Below are 17486 nucleotides of genomic sequence, written 5' to 3' on the forward strand. Positions count from 1 at the left end.
GAAACAAATTAGTTTGTGGGGTGTAGTAATGTACGCCTTTAATCGAAGCAGAAGCCAGAGACAGAGAAACCCTGTCTAAAAACCAAGAGAGAGAGAGAGAGAGAGAGAGAGAGAGAGAGAGAGAGAGAGAGAGGAGCTCAGAAACTCTCTATAGCGTTCAGCCAGCCAGTGTTTAGACACCTGAGCTCAGTCAGGGGTGTCCAGGAGGCGGTCAAGCATTGTTACAGTTTTAAAGAGTGTTTTTGTTTATTTGGTTTTAGAAAACATTTTTTTGTTTGTTTGTTTGTTATTTTGGTTTTGGATACAGGGTTTCTCTGTATAGCCCTGGCTGTCCTGGAACTCAGAAATCCACCTGCCTCTGCCTCCCAAGTGCTGGGATTAAAGGCATGTGCCGCCACCACCCGGCTAGAAAACATTTTTGTATTATTGTTCTTTTTCTTTTCTATGAATTATTTATTTATTTTACGTATATGAGTATACTGTTGCTATTTTCAGACACACCAGAAGAGGGCATCAGATCCCATTACAGACGGCTGTGAGCTAACATGTGGTTGCTGGGAATTGAACTCAGGACCTCTGGAAGAGCAGTCAGTGCTCTTAACCCTGAGCCATCTCTTCAACTCCCATATTATTGTTCTTTTTAAAATATTCTATTTATTGTGTGTGTGTGTGCATGCACTGGTGTGAGCATGTCATATTGTTTTGTGTCAAAGACAACATTCAGGAGTTGGCTTTCCTTCCACCTTGCTAGGACATGGTCTCTTGTTTCTGCCACACTTTGTATATTCCAAGCAAGCTGGCCTTCCACCTTCCGGATGATTCTCTTCTCTTTGCCTTTCATCTTGACATAAAAAGGGAAGGAGGGGGAGGGAGGGAGGGAGGAAGAAGTGAGGGAGTGGGGAGGGAGGAAAGAAGGAAGGAATGGGGGAAGGAAGAGAAAAAGAAAAACAGAAAAGAAATGTTTAAACCTAGAATATAATTTAAATTTGTCCCCCTTGTTATTACATCTGTTTTCCTCCACAGTTTGAAACAACATTTAATAAGACTGACTATGGACAGACTGTAATTATTAAAGTGAGGTAAGTTGGCTTTGGACCAGTGAGGTACTTTGGAGGCAGCATATCTGTGCTTCATGTCTGCTCTTCTTGAGCTCCCCATGTCACAGGCCATCTTGTGTTAAGTGATACGTCAAGAAGAAATAGCCGCGGGGCCAGGGAGGTGGCTCAGGTGGTAAAGTGCTTGCCCCACAAGCACAGGGAACTGAGTTTGGAACCCCAGTACCTACATAAGAAGCCTCAGTTGGGGAATGGAGACAGTGAGATCCCTGGAGCTCACTGGCAGGCCAACCTAGGCAAATTGGTGAGCTCCAGGCTCAGTCTCCTAAGGTAGACTGTCCCTACCCCTTCACTGGTGGATAGAGCCATGGTGTTCCGGGATGGGGTTTGCCAATGTCATCAAGGATAAAGGCTACTTTAGGGGACAACAGGGGAATCTAAGGGACAATGAGAGGGTAAACTGGCTACGATGCTCAAAAATGCTTTGTGATCCAGGACAGAAACAAATACAACACACTCAAATATAGGGAGACAGCTCTTGTAGCGGACAGGAACACCATCTTTCAGAATGCTTACGCCGGCTGAAAGGGAGTATAACAGCCCGTGCTCATGAACTACTGAGGTAATGTGTGGAAGCCACAGGCTACAGCACTTGCCAGCTGCTGGCCGACAGGCTCCTTAGCAGGTTTGGCATGGCCAAGGAGTTCAGAGGCAAGTGGAGGTACATGGAGAAGAACACATCGTGGAAAACCCTGGTGGTCAACCAAGGCTTTCACTCACCCACTGTTTGATGCCACTTGCCAGACTGGCAATTGGTAATAAAGTTCTGGGGCCCAGAAAGGAGCTGTGGATAGAGGCTTATCTGCCCACAGGTCACAGTTCCAGGTGATTCCTGGTCAAGATCCAGGGAAGCACATAGGAAGCACAATCATGGGCCAGAACATTGTAGATTGTGAGAGGGAAGAAGATTAAATAGGCTTATAAAAACAGTTCTTGGGCCCAGAAGATGGCTCAGTGCGTCAGCCAAATTCAGTGACCTGGGTTTGATCTCCAGAGTTCCAGAAAGTTGTCTTCTGAACTTCATATGTATGTGTATGCTGCAGCACTCACAGACTCACACCTGCACATGCATGTACACACACACACACACACACACACATACACACACACACACACACACACACACACACACACACACACACTCATACAAAAGAGCACACGTGACTCAGTGGTGCCTCTAAAATCCTACTGACTCCAGCCAGCGTAGACAGGCTGTGGCCTGAGATGGAAAGCTGTGGATGTCTGCCCAGCATCTTGTTCACACGGACCTTGTTGTATCCTTTGGTTGTAAACCATACCTGGTTTGAGAACTCCAAGTACCTTCCAAAAGAATGTTGTCTTGGGGGCTGGAGAGATGGCTCAGCAGTTAAAAGCACTGACTGCTCCTCCAGAGGTCCTGAGTTCAATTCTTAGCAACCACATGGTGGCTCACAAGCATCTGTAATGGGATCCGATGCCCTCTTCTGGTGTGTCTGAAGACAGCTATAGCGTACTCATATACATAAAATAAATAAATAATTCTTGAAAAAGAAGAAAAAAGAATTGTTTTCATTATAGTTTTCTCTGAGCACACATCAAATAGAAGCCAGCAGGCTGAAAATTCGACACTATGTTACCCCCAGGCCTCCATATGTGATCTACAATGGGTCAGGGCTAGAGCACACACAGCAGACTTGGGCATCAGGGACGTTCAGATATTGCTTGTTGACTCCTCAGTTTGATTTATCCATTGACACCCCTACTTCTCTTTCAGCACAGCCCCTTCACGGTCAGCAAGATCTGCAATGCGTGATGCTACAAAGGACGTCAGTGTATCCGTAGTAAATATATTTGGAGCAGACACAAAAGAAACTGAAAAGAGTGTATCTTCTGCAATCGAAACTGCAATTAAGACTAGTGGCAATGTGAAAGACTATGTCAGTAAGTGCTAAGTAATTTTACTTAAAGTTTGCCTAAAGGTCTAACTTTCAAGCCAGATTGATTGCTGTCTCCAAACCCTCCCCACCCTCCCCCTCTGTGTGTGTGTAGTGTGTGTGTGTGTGTGTGTGTGTGTGTGTGTGTAAGTCAATCTCTGCAGGTGTTCCCCCTCAGGAGCCATCTACCCTGAGTTCATCTTCCTGGGGCTGGGGCTTAAACCTAGGATCCCCTGGATGCTAATCAAGTGTTCTACACTAAGCCACCCCACAGAAGGCTACCTTTTTTCTCTGATAAGTGAGATAGCTAGTCTGGCAGGCCAGTGGATCCCAAGGCCCTCCTATCTCCACTTCTTCAGAGCTAGAGTTACAAGTGGACACCAACATGCCTGCTCCCCACACCGGCCCCCTGTGGTTGCTTGAGATTGAACTTGGGTTCTCACACTTGAACTTGGGTTCTCACACTTGAACTTGGGTTCTCGCACTTGGACTTGGATTATTGCACTTGAACTTGGGTTCTCACACTTGGATTTGGGTTCTCACACTTGAACTTGGGTTCTCACACTTGAACTTGGGTTCTCAGACTTGAACTTGGGTTCTCGCACTTGGACTTGGGTTCTTGCACTTGAACTTGGGTTCTCACACTTGGACTTGGATTCTCACACTTGAACTTGGGTTCTCACACTTGGACAGCAGCACTTTATTAACTGAGTCATCTCCCTGACCCCTGAGTTCTGTTTTTCAAAACATAAATAAATGTGTTCACTTAGAGTTTCCCAACACCTTTTTCTTTGGGACTTTACAAAGATTCTTTCTTCTCGTGTGTTATGTGTTAGGACCTAGAGTGTAAAATACTGTGAGACAGAGCTCTGCTGTGGGACCTACCACTGCTAATCCACCGATGTATTTCTTGGGCTCATAATTTTGTCTAGAGTAGCAGTGGCCTTGCGCCCTGGGCCTTATGTTGTTTGGGGCTAGATAGGCCTTAGCACACTCATGAAGAAACTGAGAGTCCCCATCAGCATGGGCACTGACCACAGGTACTCATCCGCTAAGAACAATTTACCCATTTCTCAGGATAATCTTGGGGAGCCCCCTCCCCCAACTCCAGTGTTCTCATTTTTACACTCCTGAGTAATTGCTTCGCTTATAATCCCTCATTTTCAGAGCTGAAACTGGTCAGTGTCAGATCTGAAACGCACTTTTTAGACCACCTCTCTGAACACCTCCCTCCACTCTGAAACCCGTCCTGTGCGATTAAGTAGATTAACCAAGTCCCCTAAACTGATGTCTAGAGTCAGACAAAGCAAACTGCCCCAGATGGAAGCCAATGCCTCAGCGCTTAGAGGAAGTCACGCTGCTCTTCAGGCCTGGTCACAAAAATATACTCTCTTTCTCTAGATTTTGAATTGAAGGTTGTGCTGGCTAGTTTTATGTCAGCTTGATCCAGGCTAGAGTCTTCAGAGAGGAGGAAACCTCAACTGAGACAGTGCCTCCTTAAGATCAGGCTGTAGGCAACCTCCGGGGTACTTGCATACTCAGTGATTGATGGGGAGGCCCCGCCCACGGTGGGCAGGGCCATCCCTGGGCGGTGGTCCTGGATTCTATAAGGAATCAGGCTGAGTAAGGCAGTAAGCAACACCCCTCCATGACCTCTGCATCAGCTCCTGTCTCCAGGTTTCTTCTCTGCTTGCATTTCTGTCCTGGCTTCCTTTGATGATGAACAGTGATGTGGAAGTGTAAGCTAAATAAACCCTTTCCTCCCCAGCTTGCTCTTTGGTCATGGTGTCCATCACAGCAATAGAAACCCTGACTAAGACATAAATAGTTTCAAGCCGCAGTGGGTTAGTTACAGCTCGGGCTCTTTATTAGAGGGGAACACCACTTTTCTAACTCCTTCTGCCCTCTGCTCCAGTCCCCTCTCAGATTCACCTTCTCACCCCGAGCACTTGCAATCCAAACCCAGACTAGCATTCTTCGAAGGCGGTTCTCTCATGACAAGTTCCTGCTTAGCATCTTCCAGAGGACTCTCTAGCCTAGGAATAAAAGCCAGGGGCTGGAGAGATGGTCACTGTTTGAGAACACTTGTTTAATTGTGAAAACTGAACTGGGGCTTGAATCCCAGCAACCATGTCAGGTGCCTAACAAATGCCTTTAACTGCAGCTCCAGAGAGTCTGACAATCTGACGCCCTCTGCTGGCCTCTGTAGAAACATGCAATGCACACCTGATTCTCTCTCTCTCTCTCTCTCTCTCTCTCTCTCTCTCTCTCTCTCTCTCTCTCACACACACACACACACACACACACACACACACACACAAAACTATAAAATTAAAAAAAAAATAGAACAGTGTCAAAAGCTGAGTGTATTGGCACACACCTTTAATCCCAGCACTCAGGAAGCAGAGGCAGATGGATCTCTGAGTTTAAGACTAGCCTGGTCTACAGATCAAGTTTCAGGACAGCCAGGGCTACACAGAAAAAACAAAAACAAAAACAAAAAAAAAACCCTGCCTTGAAAAACCAAAACTGAAACAAACAAAAAACTAAAAACTTTAGTGTCCTTAGCCTAACTTTTAAATGTCACTGTATCTACAAATGAACAAAATACTGTAGGGTTATTGAGGTCCCCATGTGGGCGCCGTCATTTACATTAGCTCCTTCTGTTCTCACTGCAAACATGGAAACAAGACTTATGAGAGCCGTTTTATAGGTGGAGGAAACGTGGACACAGAAAACTCAAATAACTGAATGACTGCATAGGGAGCGAGGGTGAAATGCTGTCACGAGTTATCTATATGGGCTTCCTCAATGTGCTTTTTTAATTTGGTGTTTTGTGTATTTATGTCTCTCACAGGTATAAATTTGTGTGATCATTATGGTTGTGTAGGGAATGACAGCAGTAAATGCCAGGACATTTTACAATGCACGTGCAAACCTGGGCTGGACAGGCTGAACCCACAGGTTCCTTTTTGTGTTGGTAAGTGTTACAACTGCTTTCAAACTTACCTTCCCACTCTCACTCCATCCTCTAGTATTTTCAAAAAACAATCATGGCTGCTTTGGGTTCCCATGTATATTTTGACTTTAGCCTAGGACCTGGGTAAGAGTTGGTGTGGTGCCCATGGTCAGCTTCACATGAGGCACATCCTTATGTTACTTAGAAAAGAAAAAAAAAACAATGCACAAAATTGTAATATGTTACATGCCATCTTGGGGTTGAAGAGATTGTCTCTGGGGTGGTGAGATGGCTCTAACCAGCAAAGGCACTTGCCAAGCAAGCCTGGCGACCTGAGTTTACTCAGTTTACCTGAGAGAACTGACTGCTCAGAAAGTAATTTGTCCTGTGACTTCCACATAAGTCCTGTGGCATGTGCTCTCTAACACACACACACACACACACACACACACACACACACACGCACACACACACACATTTCTTCTTCTTCTTCTTCTTCTTCTTCTTCTTCTTCTTCTTCTTCTTCTTCTATTTATTTTTTATTTATATGAGTATACTGCAGCTGTCTTCAGACACACACCAGGAGAGTGCATTGGATCCCATGACAGTGTGTTTGGAGTTGAACTCAGGACCTCTGGAAGAGCAGTCAGTGCTCTTAACTGCTGAGCCATCTCTCCAGCCGCCCCCCTCCTTCTTCTCCTCCTCCTCTTCCTCCTCCTTCTTTTTCTTCTTCAAGAGATTGTTTCTGAAAATGACCTAGAAACCACTCTGTTTTAAAGCTGTAACGTGCTCTCAGCCCTGCAATGCAGAGGAGAAGGAGCAGTGCTTAAAGATGGATAACGGAGTAATGGATTGTGTGTGCATGCCGGGCTACCAGAGGGCAAACGGGAACAGGAAGTGTGAAGAGTAAGAAATCACTTCATTTTTATCTTGTCACAACATAGCTAGGCCAAAGCTTGTAGCACATATGCTGGTTCAGTGTCAGGAAGCTGGCAAGTTGGCATGGGTTGGCAGAGAGAGAGTATCATGGTGTCATCACCATCCAAGAAGGTTGGTTGGTTGTTTTGTTTTGTTTTGTTTTTCCTGAAGATATATTTATTCACTTTGTGTGTATGAGTGCTGTACCTGCATGCCAGAAGAGGGCATCAGACCCCATTCTAGATGGTTATAAATTACCATGTGGTTGCTGGGAATTGAACTCAGGACCTCTGGAAGAGCAGCCAGTGCCCTTAACCGCTGAGCCATCTCATCAATACCCATCCAAGAGTTTTTGAGCTTTCTGTATTCCTAGACACTCCAGTAGGTAGAACCTATCATGCAACAGTTACAAACATGTTAGGTGCCTATTCCAAAATGAAGAAACAAACCTGAATGATGACACGGGCCCTTGAGAGGGTCCATCTACTCCATGCTTTTACATTCAGCTTTGCCTGAATGGTCAAGCTTTCCTCGAGTTCAGAGGCTGTTATGTTCAGTCTTCAGCAAATAAGGCCACAGTGGATTGAGTGCACCTCACCCTTCCAGAACCCCATGGAAGGTATTCTCTTGAGAAAGTGGTAGCATAAAGAAGATGTCAGGGGGGCTGGTGAGATGGCTCAGTGGGTAAGAGCACCCGACTGCTCTTCCGAAGGTCCAGAGTTCAAATCCCAGCAACCACATGGTGGCTCACAACCATCCGCAACAACATCTGACTCCCTCTTCTGGAGTGTCTGAAGACAGCTACAGTGTACTTACATATATTAATAAAATAAATCTTTTAAAAAAAAAAAAAAAGAAGATGTCAGAAATCAAGGAAGGACAGAATGAAAGGCAGACAGAAAGGGAGAAATGGAAATTGGGCTGAGAATTAAAGAGACTCTTTAACATGGCTCCCTACTGTGAATGTGTTCCAGGTGTCCATTTGGCTACAGCGGGATGAATTGCAAAGACCGTGAGTATAGATACACTAAACTCCTAAACATCCAAGAAATACATGCAGACTACATCCAGAGCCCTGCTCACTCCACCAAAGTTTCCTGAACTCACTGAGAGAAAAACTCAGCTCTGAGCTTGTCTTCTGGACCCTGTACCCCACATTCACCTGTGTTAGAAAGAACAGAACTCAGACCCAGGGGTGAGCTGGTGGCTCTGAACCCACATAGGACCAAAGAAAGGCATCCTTAGTCATCTACTCAGATTCTATATTATAGATCGTGTGTTCAATAATGATGGGTACTGGTGAACAGTTTAGAAACCAGGCATTTAAATTCTTAAGCAGGTCTTATCAAATTTCATTCATTCATTTTGGAAACAGGGTCTTACTATGTATCCTGGGTGGCCTAAAACCCAGAGAGTCACCTGCCTCTGCCTCTGGATTAAAGGCGTGTGCCACCATTGTTGGCATTAGTGGGTTTTCCAATGTTTTTCAGACTGTGTTTGGGACTGGGTTATGTGTTACGTTTACGGGCTATCTTATGGTCATATTTCAAAAGTCTATAGTAGCCAGGCAGAGTGGTAGATGTCTATAATCTTAGTACTAGGATCGTTGAGACATGAGGACTGCTGTGAATTTAAGGACATCCTGGGCTATATAATAAAAGGTCTATAGCCCTCATCTGGGGCAGATAAAGAGTATTAGCATTAACAGACTCCTCCCTAGTAAGCCATTACCTGCCCCCTCTACTGGTGACCCTGGTGGCGCTTTGGAGGGCAGGCAGTGGTAGGAGAGATGGAGAGAAAGATGAGAGACCTCAGCTGAGATTGCATCTGCAATTTTATAGCTGGAAAGGCTGCTTGTGATGACCATGTGCTGCAGACATGGTTAAAACATGAGGACAAGGAGAGGGTGGCAACAGAGACGAACGCCTGCCCTGCTTGCCTCTGTGATAGAGCTCATGGTGGGAGCCACTGGGAACACAGCCTCTGTGCAGTAGTTAGCAGGACCCATGCGCTGAAGGCTGCCAGTTTGTTCTAGTTTCATTTCTTTTGTTGAGACAAATACTCTGGCCAAAAGCAGTATAAGAGAGAAAGCTACTCGGGCAGTGGTCACACACAGCTTTAATCCCAGCACGCGAGAGACAAAGGCAGGTGGGTTTCTGTGAGTTCAAGGCTAGCCCGGTCTACAGAGTGAGCTCCAGGACAGCCAAAAGCTACAGAAAGAAGCTTTGGGGGGGGAGCGGGGAGAGAGAGGGGAGGGCCTTTGTTTGGTTTATAATTCCAGGTTAAAGTCTTATTATTTTGAGGAAATCAAGGCAGGTATTCAAACATTGCATCCACAGTCAAGAGTAAAGAGAGAATGAACACAGGGATCCTTGCTTTCTGCACTCTGGCTCCCATCTAGCTCTCTTCTCTCTTACTGTTCAGGACCCCCTGCCTAGGGAATGGTGCTCCCCACCATGGACTGTATCAATTAACAGTCAAGACAACCGCTGACCCAGACATAAGCCATCAGCTCACCAAATTTAGATAATGCCTCCTTAAGATACTCTTTTTTCCAAGTTGTGCCGTGTTGACATTAACACTAACTGGGCCTCTCTTCTGTTTTCCCTTTCAGAATTTCAGCTGATCCTCACCATCGTGGGCACCATTGCTGGAGCCCTCATCCTCATCTTGCTGATTGCTTTTATCGTCTCTGCGAGGTATGGGGGTGGATAGATGCTGCTAAATATGCTGCTCTCCAGATGCTCCTAGACACTCATGCATGAGAAAAAGGAAACAATATATTTATTATATAAGTTATATCACAATTTATTATATTTATATTATATATTATAATTATTATAAATATATTAGTATATATCATATAATATTGTATATGTAATATATGATATGTGATATAAATGTAGCATATACTAATATATAAAACAATATTTATAATATATTAATTATAATAATATAATGTATTATATGTAATATACTGATATGTTACAGGCATTATTTATATTTTAATACTTTATAGCTATCATTTATACATTATATACAAAATGCTTAGAGAAAATAATAAAAATAAATCCTTTAAAAAGAAAGGAAATTATTTGTTTCTTTTATATTTATATATAGTAATATGTATTTACATATAACATATTTAAATATAATATATAAATAATTAATAAGTGATTTATAAATAATAAATAAGTAAACAATATATCTATATATAACAGTATGTTATGTATTTTATGTTATGTAATATATAAAATAAGTATATGTGAGACAAGGTGTCCAAGGGATCCGGAGGATTCCTTAGAAGTGGAGTCACAGGCAGCTGTAAGCTCCCAGCCTGGTGCTGGACCCTGAACTCAGGTTCTCTCCAAAAGCACTGTATGTTCTTGCCCATTGAATAGAACTGTCCAATGGCTTTTACTTAATTCTGTCTTTTCAGGTGATACTATATACATGGCTAAATGTCCTTTATGATTAAATATTGTTGTTTAAGTTGCTTCACATCAATCAGACTCAATAATCAGTTTCTATAGCAACAACTCTTCCCTAGAACTACCTGTGATACCTTTGATCCCAGCACTCGGGAGGCAGATGCGGCAGGATTTTTGTGAGTTCAAGGCCAGCCTGGTCTACTTAGTGCGCTCCAAGACAACCAGGGTTATAGTGAAGCCTGTCTCAGAAAACAACAACAACAACAACAAAACCAAAACTCATACCTTAAGAAACTTTGTTGCGCTCCCCGAGCCCTCATTAAATTTTCTGATTTTAGGTCAAAGAACAAAAAGAAGGATGGAGAAGAGCAGAGGCTGATTGAGGATGACTTCCATAACCTACGACTGAGGCAGACCGGCTTCTCCAACTTAGGAGCGGACAACAGCATCTTCCCCAAAGTCAGAACAGGGGTCCCGAGTCAGACCCCTAATCCCTACGCAAACCAGCGAAGCATGCCTCGCCCTGACTACTAGGTGAGTGCGGCCTCTGGCTTGGCAGGATGTAATGCCCAGGTAGAGAGCGGAGGCATGGCTGGAGAGGTGGCTCAGCGGTTAAGAGCACGTGTCACTCTTACCGAGGACCTGAGGGTTGGTTGCCAGCACTCACATGATGATACAGGTGCCAGGCAAGCACACGGCATGCATACATAAATGCAAGCAAAACACTCATACACATAAAAGAAGCAAACAAATCTTTTAAAAAATATTAGCAAACAAGGAGGTCCCAGCTACAGCCTCAGTCACCACTTGGTCCCTAGCTAGGACTAATGGCCGTCTACATGACATCAGCCCTGTCTCTGAATGTCTCGGGGCTTCCATTTCCTCTTTTATTTTTTATTTTTTTAGCTCAGTCTTAGCATCCTTGAGTGCCTCTAACTTACCCACTTTCTGGCTACTGAGGTCACTCAGCTGGGAAAGGTGCTTGCCTTTTGAGTCTGATGAGCTGAGCTCAGTCCCAGGACCCACATGCAGGAGGGAGAGAACAGGCTCCCACAAACTGTTCTCGGGCTTCCACGTGCACAGTGTGGCATGTGTATTCTCCCTCCCAGGTATATAAATGTAATAGATAGACAAATAATTATCCACTTCTAACCAGGACCAATCGTGAGAGCTACTCAAGATACAAGAAGGTAGCAAGTTCAGGGCCCTCCTGAGCTACAGAAGGAATTCACAGCCAGCCGGGAGGACTCAGTGAAATGCTGTCTCAAAAGGAAAGAAAATGATTTGATGGTGGGGGGAGATAATAGATGAGGAGAACAATTAAGAACAAAATACACTTTACATTACTAAAATAGTAATTAAGGGAGGTATATTATGAATAAAGAGAGGCGCAGTAACACTGTGAGGCCCTACAGTTTATAATACCAAAAATAAAACAAAAATAAAATTAAACTAAATATCCACTTTCGTGACTCTGACCTACATGCTTGGGATGGCAGCACCAGTGTGTAAATAAAGAACTGGGGTCTAAGTCAGGTGTGGAAATGACAGTGAGGGCAGCGTGGAGCTGTGGGAACCTGTATGTCAAATGCACAAAAGCACAAACACAGCTCTCCTCTTCCCCGACATCTCAAGGCAACAGTTTATTTCTAAATTTATGCCAGGGCTGGAGAGATGGCTCAGCAGTTAAAAGTACCAGCTGCTCTTCCAGAGGACTGGGTTTGATCCCCAGCATCCACATGGCAGCTCACAACCATCTATAAATCCAGCCTCATGGGATCCACTGCCCTTTTCTGACCTTCACAGGCAACAGGCACACACATAGTACACAGACATATATGCAGGCAAAACACCCATACACATATAATAAATTTATATATATATACACACACACATATATGTATGTATATATATATATAGTACACATTTGTATATATACACACATATACATTATATGTGTATATGTGTCTACCCATTATATGTGTGTGTAGATAGATAGATAGATAGATAGATAGATAGATAGATAGATAGATAGATGATAGTGCCTTAGACCAGTCCTACAAAGCAGTCTATTTCAATCTTTCAAAAGAGAAAAGCAAGTTTGACTGGAAACATTTTGTTTCCCAGGGGAGGATTTGGGGCCGGTGAGAAGTGTCTCTAAGGGACAACTGACAAAGGGCTGAGGTACAGAAAAGGAAGAGGAGAAAGGAGCCAGGGACGAGGTGGGAAGGGAAGAGAAAACAGAGACAATTTGTTCAAAAGAAAAAAAAATGTAAAGGGAACTGAAAAGATGGCTCAGTCAGTGAAGATCCTGTTGAGCAAGCAAGGGGACCTGAGTTCAGATCTCAGCACTCCATAAACGCTTGGCCTTCACACATATATTGCATACAAGCACGTACACATACACATACATGAACACATACACACATACACCACATACACACACACCAATGAAAGAATCAAATATAAAAGAGGAAGAAAGGGGTCTTGAGATATAGCTTTAGAAATTTGAATATTGGGCTGGTGAGATGGCTCAGTGGGTAAGAGCACCCGACTGCTCTTCCGAAGGTCTGAAGTTCAAATCCCAGCAACCACATGGTGGCTCACAACCATCTGTAACAAGATCTGACGCCCTCTTCTGGAGTGTCTGAAGATAGCTACAGTGTACTTACATATAATAAATAAATAAATCTTAAAAAAAAAGAAATTTGAATATTGAAAAGAACAAAAAACAAAACAAGAGAACAGGCTGGACATAATGGCATATGCCTTTAATACTAGCACTCAGGAAACAGAGACAGGTAGATCTCTATGTAAGCTTCGGGCTAGTCTGGGCTACATGTGACTTCCAGGCTAGCCCGACTGAAGCTACATATTGAGAAGCTGGCACATAAAAACAAAGCAAAACACAAAAGATTGGAAATACCAACAGAAGCAAAACCCAGGCAGCATCTGGGGAGGCTGAAGCAAGAGGACCACACATCTGAAGCCTGGTGTCTTAGTTCCTCTGTGGTAAGACACCATGACCAAGACTACTACCTGTAGAAGAAAGAGTTTAGTGAGACTTACATTGTCGGGGGTAAGTGCATGGCCATCATGGTGGGGAGAATGGCAGCAGTCAGGCAAGCTGGACACTGGAGCAGTAGCTGAGAGCTCACATCCTTATCTGAAAGTTGGAGGCAGAGGGAGTTAACTGGGAATGGTGTGGGCTTTTGAAACCCCAAAGCCGCCTCCAGTGACATGCCTCCTCCATCAGAGCCACACCCCCAATCCTTCCCAAACAGTCCCACCAAAGAGGACCAATTATTCAATCATGTAAATCTATGGGAGCCATCTTCATTCAAAACACAGCATCAGGTTAGGCTATAAAGATCCTGTCTCAAACCAGACAGACAGACAGACACCCCAAAGACACAAGGGAGCATAGGGAAAAAGCTGAAGACAAAAGATATATTAAAATAATTGACAAATATCAGTTTTCTCCTGTTGCTGTCTAGAAATCTTTTCTAAGCCTTGCCTCTCTCTCTCCTCCTGTATAGAATGATAAGAATTTGGAACCCTCCCTAGCCCAGCCCACCCAAGCTACGGTCTTAAGGACAAGGAGAAATGGGCAGAGACAAAGTTTGACCTCCAGCATTCCTCTGCGTGGTTTGCCAACCCCTCTGGGTGTGGACCTGTGTGAAGACCGAAGCTTGCCGAAGACACACCTATCAAATTAAATGCGCATAGACCCTATGAGCCTTTGTAAGAGTTGATTTTCTCCAGTTAGTACAGAATGCTATGGCAATTGGTGTGGGGCTTTTCTTTCCTGGTGGGTCAACTCTTAGCGTTTCCAATCTTAGAGGGAGCACCCTCATAACTCATCCCTGAGCAGTGCCACTCCTGAGCTCTGGACTCTGGCCACTCTTGAACAGCTAGCTGCTTGTGATAGGGCCTCACCCCAAGAGGACAGGCAAGAGATGGAAGCATGTCCCAGCTTTCTCAGGAGGACTTTGGGGACCCAGGCAAATGACAATAAGAAGGCTTGGACTGGCTCTGTCCTCTGTGGGGACATTCAAGTCTTTGAGATGTTAGTTGGTAGGAAAGCAGGGAGGAGAAACAGGAGCATAGGAGGTAGAGAGAGGCCAAGGAAGCTATGCCGGAAGGCTGAGGGAGGGAGAAGGTAGCAGGTGGCGTCTTCTCCCTTGATGATGTCCCTCCTCAGGCAGCAAATGGGTACTCTCCGGTGCTGCCATCCCCAAGACATAGATCCTGGGAAAGCCACAAAAGCAGCAGTCAGTGTGAAGCCCCTGTGACAGCACAGGCCTTCTATCTGGAACTCTGACAGAGGAGCCTGGTGTCCACTCAATGATGCTTCACTGAACCTCTGCTCCATGATGGAGGCTTAGCAGTGGCCACACACACACACACACACACACACACACACACACACACACACGATAAATATAAATACATCCATCATCTGTCTTTTTAAATGTTAATTGTGCCCTCGTGTCTGTCTGACGTCTGGTCCTCTCGAAAGGTATTTTTGTTATTATTTGTTCTTAATTGTTCATTGTGGAAGGCAATGCTTTAATAAAATATATTTGGTGGATAGTGTCCTTTCTTGTGTTGGGAGGCTCGCAGTAGTGAGTCTCACATATCCCAGGCTGGCTTCGAACATTTTACACAGCAGGAGATGACCTGAAATTTCTGTTCTTCCTACCTCTGCCTCACCAGAGCTGTCTCTGCATCGCTAGTGTGGGGTTTACAGGTGTGTGCCACCATGCCTGGTGTATGTGGTTGGTAGGGATGATACTGGGTATATCAGGGCTTCATGCATGCCAGGCAAGCACCCTCGAAAACAAGCCAGTCCTAGTTCCTAGCACAAGTCTCATTTCATGTTTAAAGATTTTTTCTTTTAATTTTAAAGTAGGTGTAGATGTTTTATTTTTTTTTTTATTTTATATGTGCAGATGTAGTTGGCTTTGAGGGTCAGAGGCATCAGACCCCCGAGAGCTGGAGTCAAGGCAGATGTGAGCTGCCTGATTCTGATTCGGATGCTGAGAGCTCAGGTGCTCAGTACATATTGCCTACTGCCGAACTGCAGGAGCAGTAAGTACTCTTCACTGCTGAGCCATCTCCCTGGCTCCCCCTTGAGTCTCATTTTAAACAGAAAATGTGACTTGACACCCTGGAGTGACCTGCCCGACATTTGCTACCTTCACCAGGGATTTTCCATCACCCAAGACAACATTTTAACATGTCGTAGACCATGTTGGCTTCTATCCCTCAAACACAACTCCATGACAAGTGTCCAGGCCGAGGGATCCCAGTCTTGGATCCAGGGATTGGCCAGGCCATCCCAGTGGAGGCTGACTTATTCTGAGCACCTATATTGGTAAACTGTGCAATTTTAGCTTGTTGAGAGTGTTTGTTTTGGCGATGGAAAGCGGATTAACGTAGATGGGACCCAGACGTTCAGATACCAGCACATTCAAGAAAAAAAAAAATTATCTGAATAGATCAGGAAACCATTCCTCCCTCTGGCGGGGTTTTCCTAACCACACCTTCTACCCTAAGCACTCTGGTGAGGTACAGCTTCCCTCCGTTCTAGCTTATTGCCACAGGCCAGCAAATTTCATGGTCAGTAGATGGCGCTGTCTCCTATAATTTGCGGGAAAGTGCGACTAGCGCTATTCTTTCATAGAGGCTTCTTTCTGACTGCTGACTTCCTTGCTTGCTTTCTTGCTTTTTTTTTTTTTTTTTTTGCTTGTTGTTTGTTTGAGAACAGGGTCTTACTTGGGAACATCACAGCCAAGTATAATCATTGACTTTATTTTTTAAGCGGGATAGGGGGCAGGGGAGAGGGGAAGATTGCGCACGCGCATGCATGTGAGCGCATGCTCCAGTACCCCAGCATGCATGTGAAGGTCAGAGCACTTGTTTGGGGACTCAGTTGTCTCTTTCCACTGTGAACTTAAGGTATTAAACTCATAATTTTCAGACTTTCCAGGCAAGTACTTCTGCCCATTGAGCCGTGTTTGGGCCCTTAGTCAGAATGAACGCAGTTGTGGGGATCAAACTCAGGCCTTCACATGCTAAACAAACACTGCACAACTGAGCTGCGGCCCCAACCCACTTTGTAGTTGTTGTGTTTTTATTCTTGTTTTTAGCCAGGGTCTTACTATATCAACTGTGGTATCCTGCCACTTTCCATGCATGTTCAGGCTGGTCTTGAACCTGTGATAGATAAGTCCTACCTCTAACTCTAGTTGTTGGGATGTCAGGCGTGTACCTAGACTACAACTAGAGTGCCTGGCTTGGCTGGATTCTGTTGAAATATTTGCATCCTTTTTACTTGGGCATTAGAGAGCCTTCAGTGTCTCCTTTATTGGTCTTCTACTATAACTGAGTGTTCTTGGTGCTACGGGTTGAAGCTGGTGCGTCAGCCATTTTCACGAAGCTCTAACTCCATTGTGGGGCTACATCCCCAGTACTGAGCAATGTCACTGTCGCATCAGTGGTACTGAGTACAACCGTGTAGATAATAAACAGTTTGTTTGTTGGGCAGTGGTAGCGCACACCTTTAATCCCAGCACTCGGGAGGCAGAGGCAGGCAGATTTCTGAGTTCAAGGCCAGCCTGGTCTACAAAGTGAGTCCCAGGACAGCCAGGGCTATACAGAGAAACCCTGTCTCAAAAAACCAAAATAAATAAATAAATAAATAAATAAATAAAAACTATTTCATTTAGTGGTAATTTAAAAAGAGACATAAAGTTATTTACATGGAAAAATCCTTCAGTTAAGAAAACAAAAGGCTCCCAGTGCGAAGTTTCTGTCTTTCATCAGTTTTTATGAGGTGAGCAAGGGCTGCTGGGGCTTTTCATCAGTTTTTATGAGGTGAGCAAGGGCTGCTGGGGCTTTTCAGTGTTGTCCAGGTTATCTGACTTGGCCTCAGCTGACAACCCTCAACACAGAAAGCAAGGTTAGAGAGGAGCCCGGGGGAGCCTGGAGCAAATATAGCGTCTCCACCTCACTGCTGGGACCTACTCTCTTCCAATCAGGGGCAGAGGCTCAGGCAAACCAGGCAAACTGTCATTCTACAGGCCTGGGAATCCTTTTTCCTGAGCTCATAGTCACAGCCCTGGCCAGTTCCAGAAAGCTCTGT

At 44.6% G+C, this 17486-nt stretch overlaps 1 protein-coding gene across 3 annotated transcripts in view; it reads left to right on the forward strand.

Annotated features, from left to right (window-relative positions):
* The window catches only part of Muc13 (mucin 13, epithelial transmembrane), a 25893-nt gene extending 10963 nt beyond the window's left edge, over nucleotides 1-14930 (forward strand). The window contains exons 6-13 of one of the 3 annotated variants that reach the window (NM_010739.2): nucleotides 1024-1079; nucleotides 2869-3035; nucleotides 5886-6008; nucleotides 6767-6893; nucleotides 7880-7917; nucleotides 9520-9604; nucleotides 10675-10870; nucleotides 13876-14928. In NM_010739.2, the coding sequence (NP_034869.1) occupies nucleotides 1024-1079; nucleotides 2869-3035; nucleotides 5886-6008; nucleotides 6767-6893; nucleotides 7880-7917; nucleotides 9520-9604; nucleotides 10675-10870 (792 nt within the window). In that variant the 3' untranslated portion in view covers nucleotides 13876-14928. Of the gene's footprint in view, nucleotides 1-1023; nucleotides 1080-2868; nucleotides 3036-5885; nucleotides 6009-6766; nucleotides 6894-7879; nucleotides 7918-9519; nucleotides 9605-10674; nucleotides 10871-13875 lie in introns of all 3 variants that reach the window. The other 2 variants (XM_006521815.2, NM_001382834.1) reach the window with 2 other exon arrangements.
* Nucleotides 14931-17486: the final 2556 nt, after the last annotated feature.

Source organism: Mus musculus, chromosome 16 (assembly GCF_000001635.26).
Source record: "Mus musculus strain C57BL/6J chromosome 16, GRCm38.p6 C57BL/6J".
NCBI classification, from domain to species: domain Eukaryota; kingdom Metazoa; phylum Chordata; class Mammalia; order Rodentia; family Muridae; genus Mus; species Mus musculus.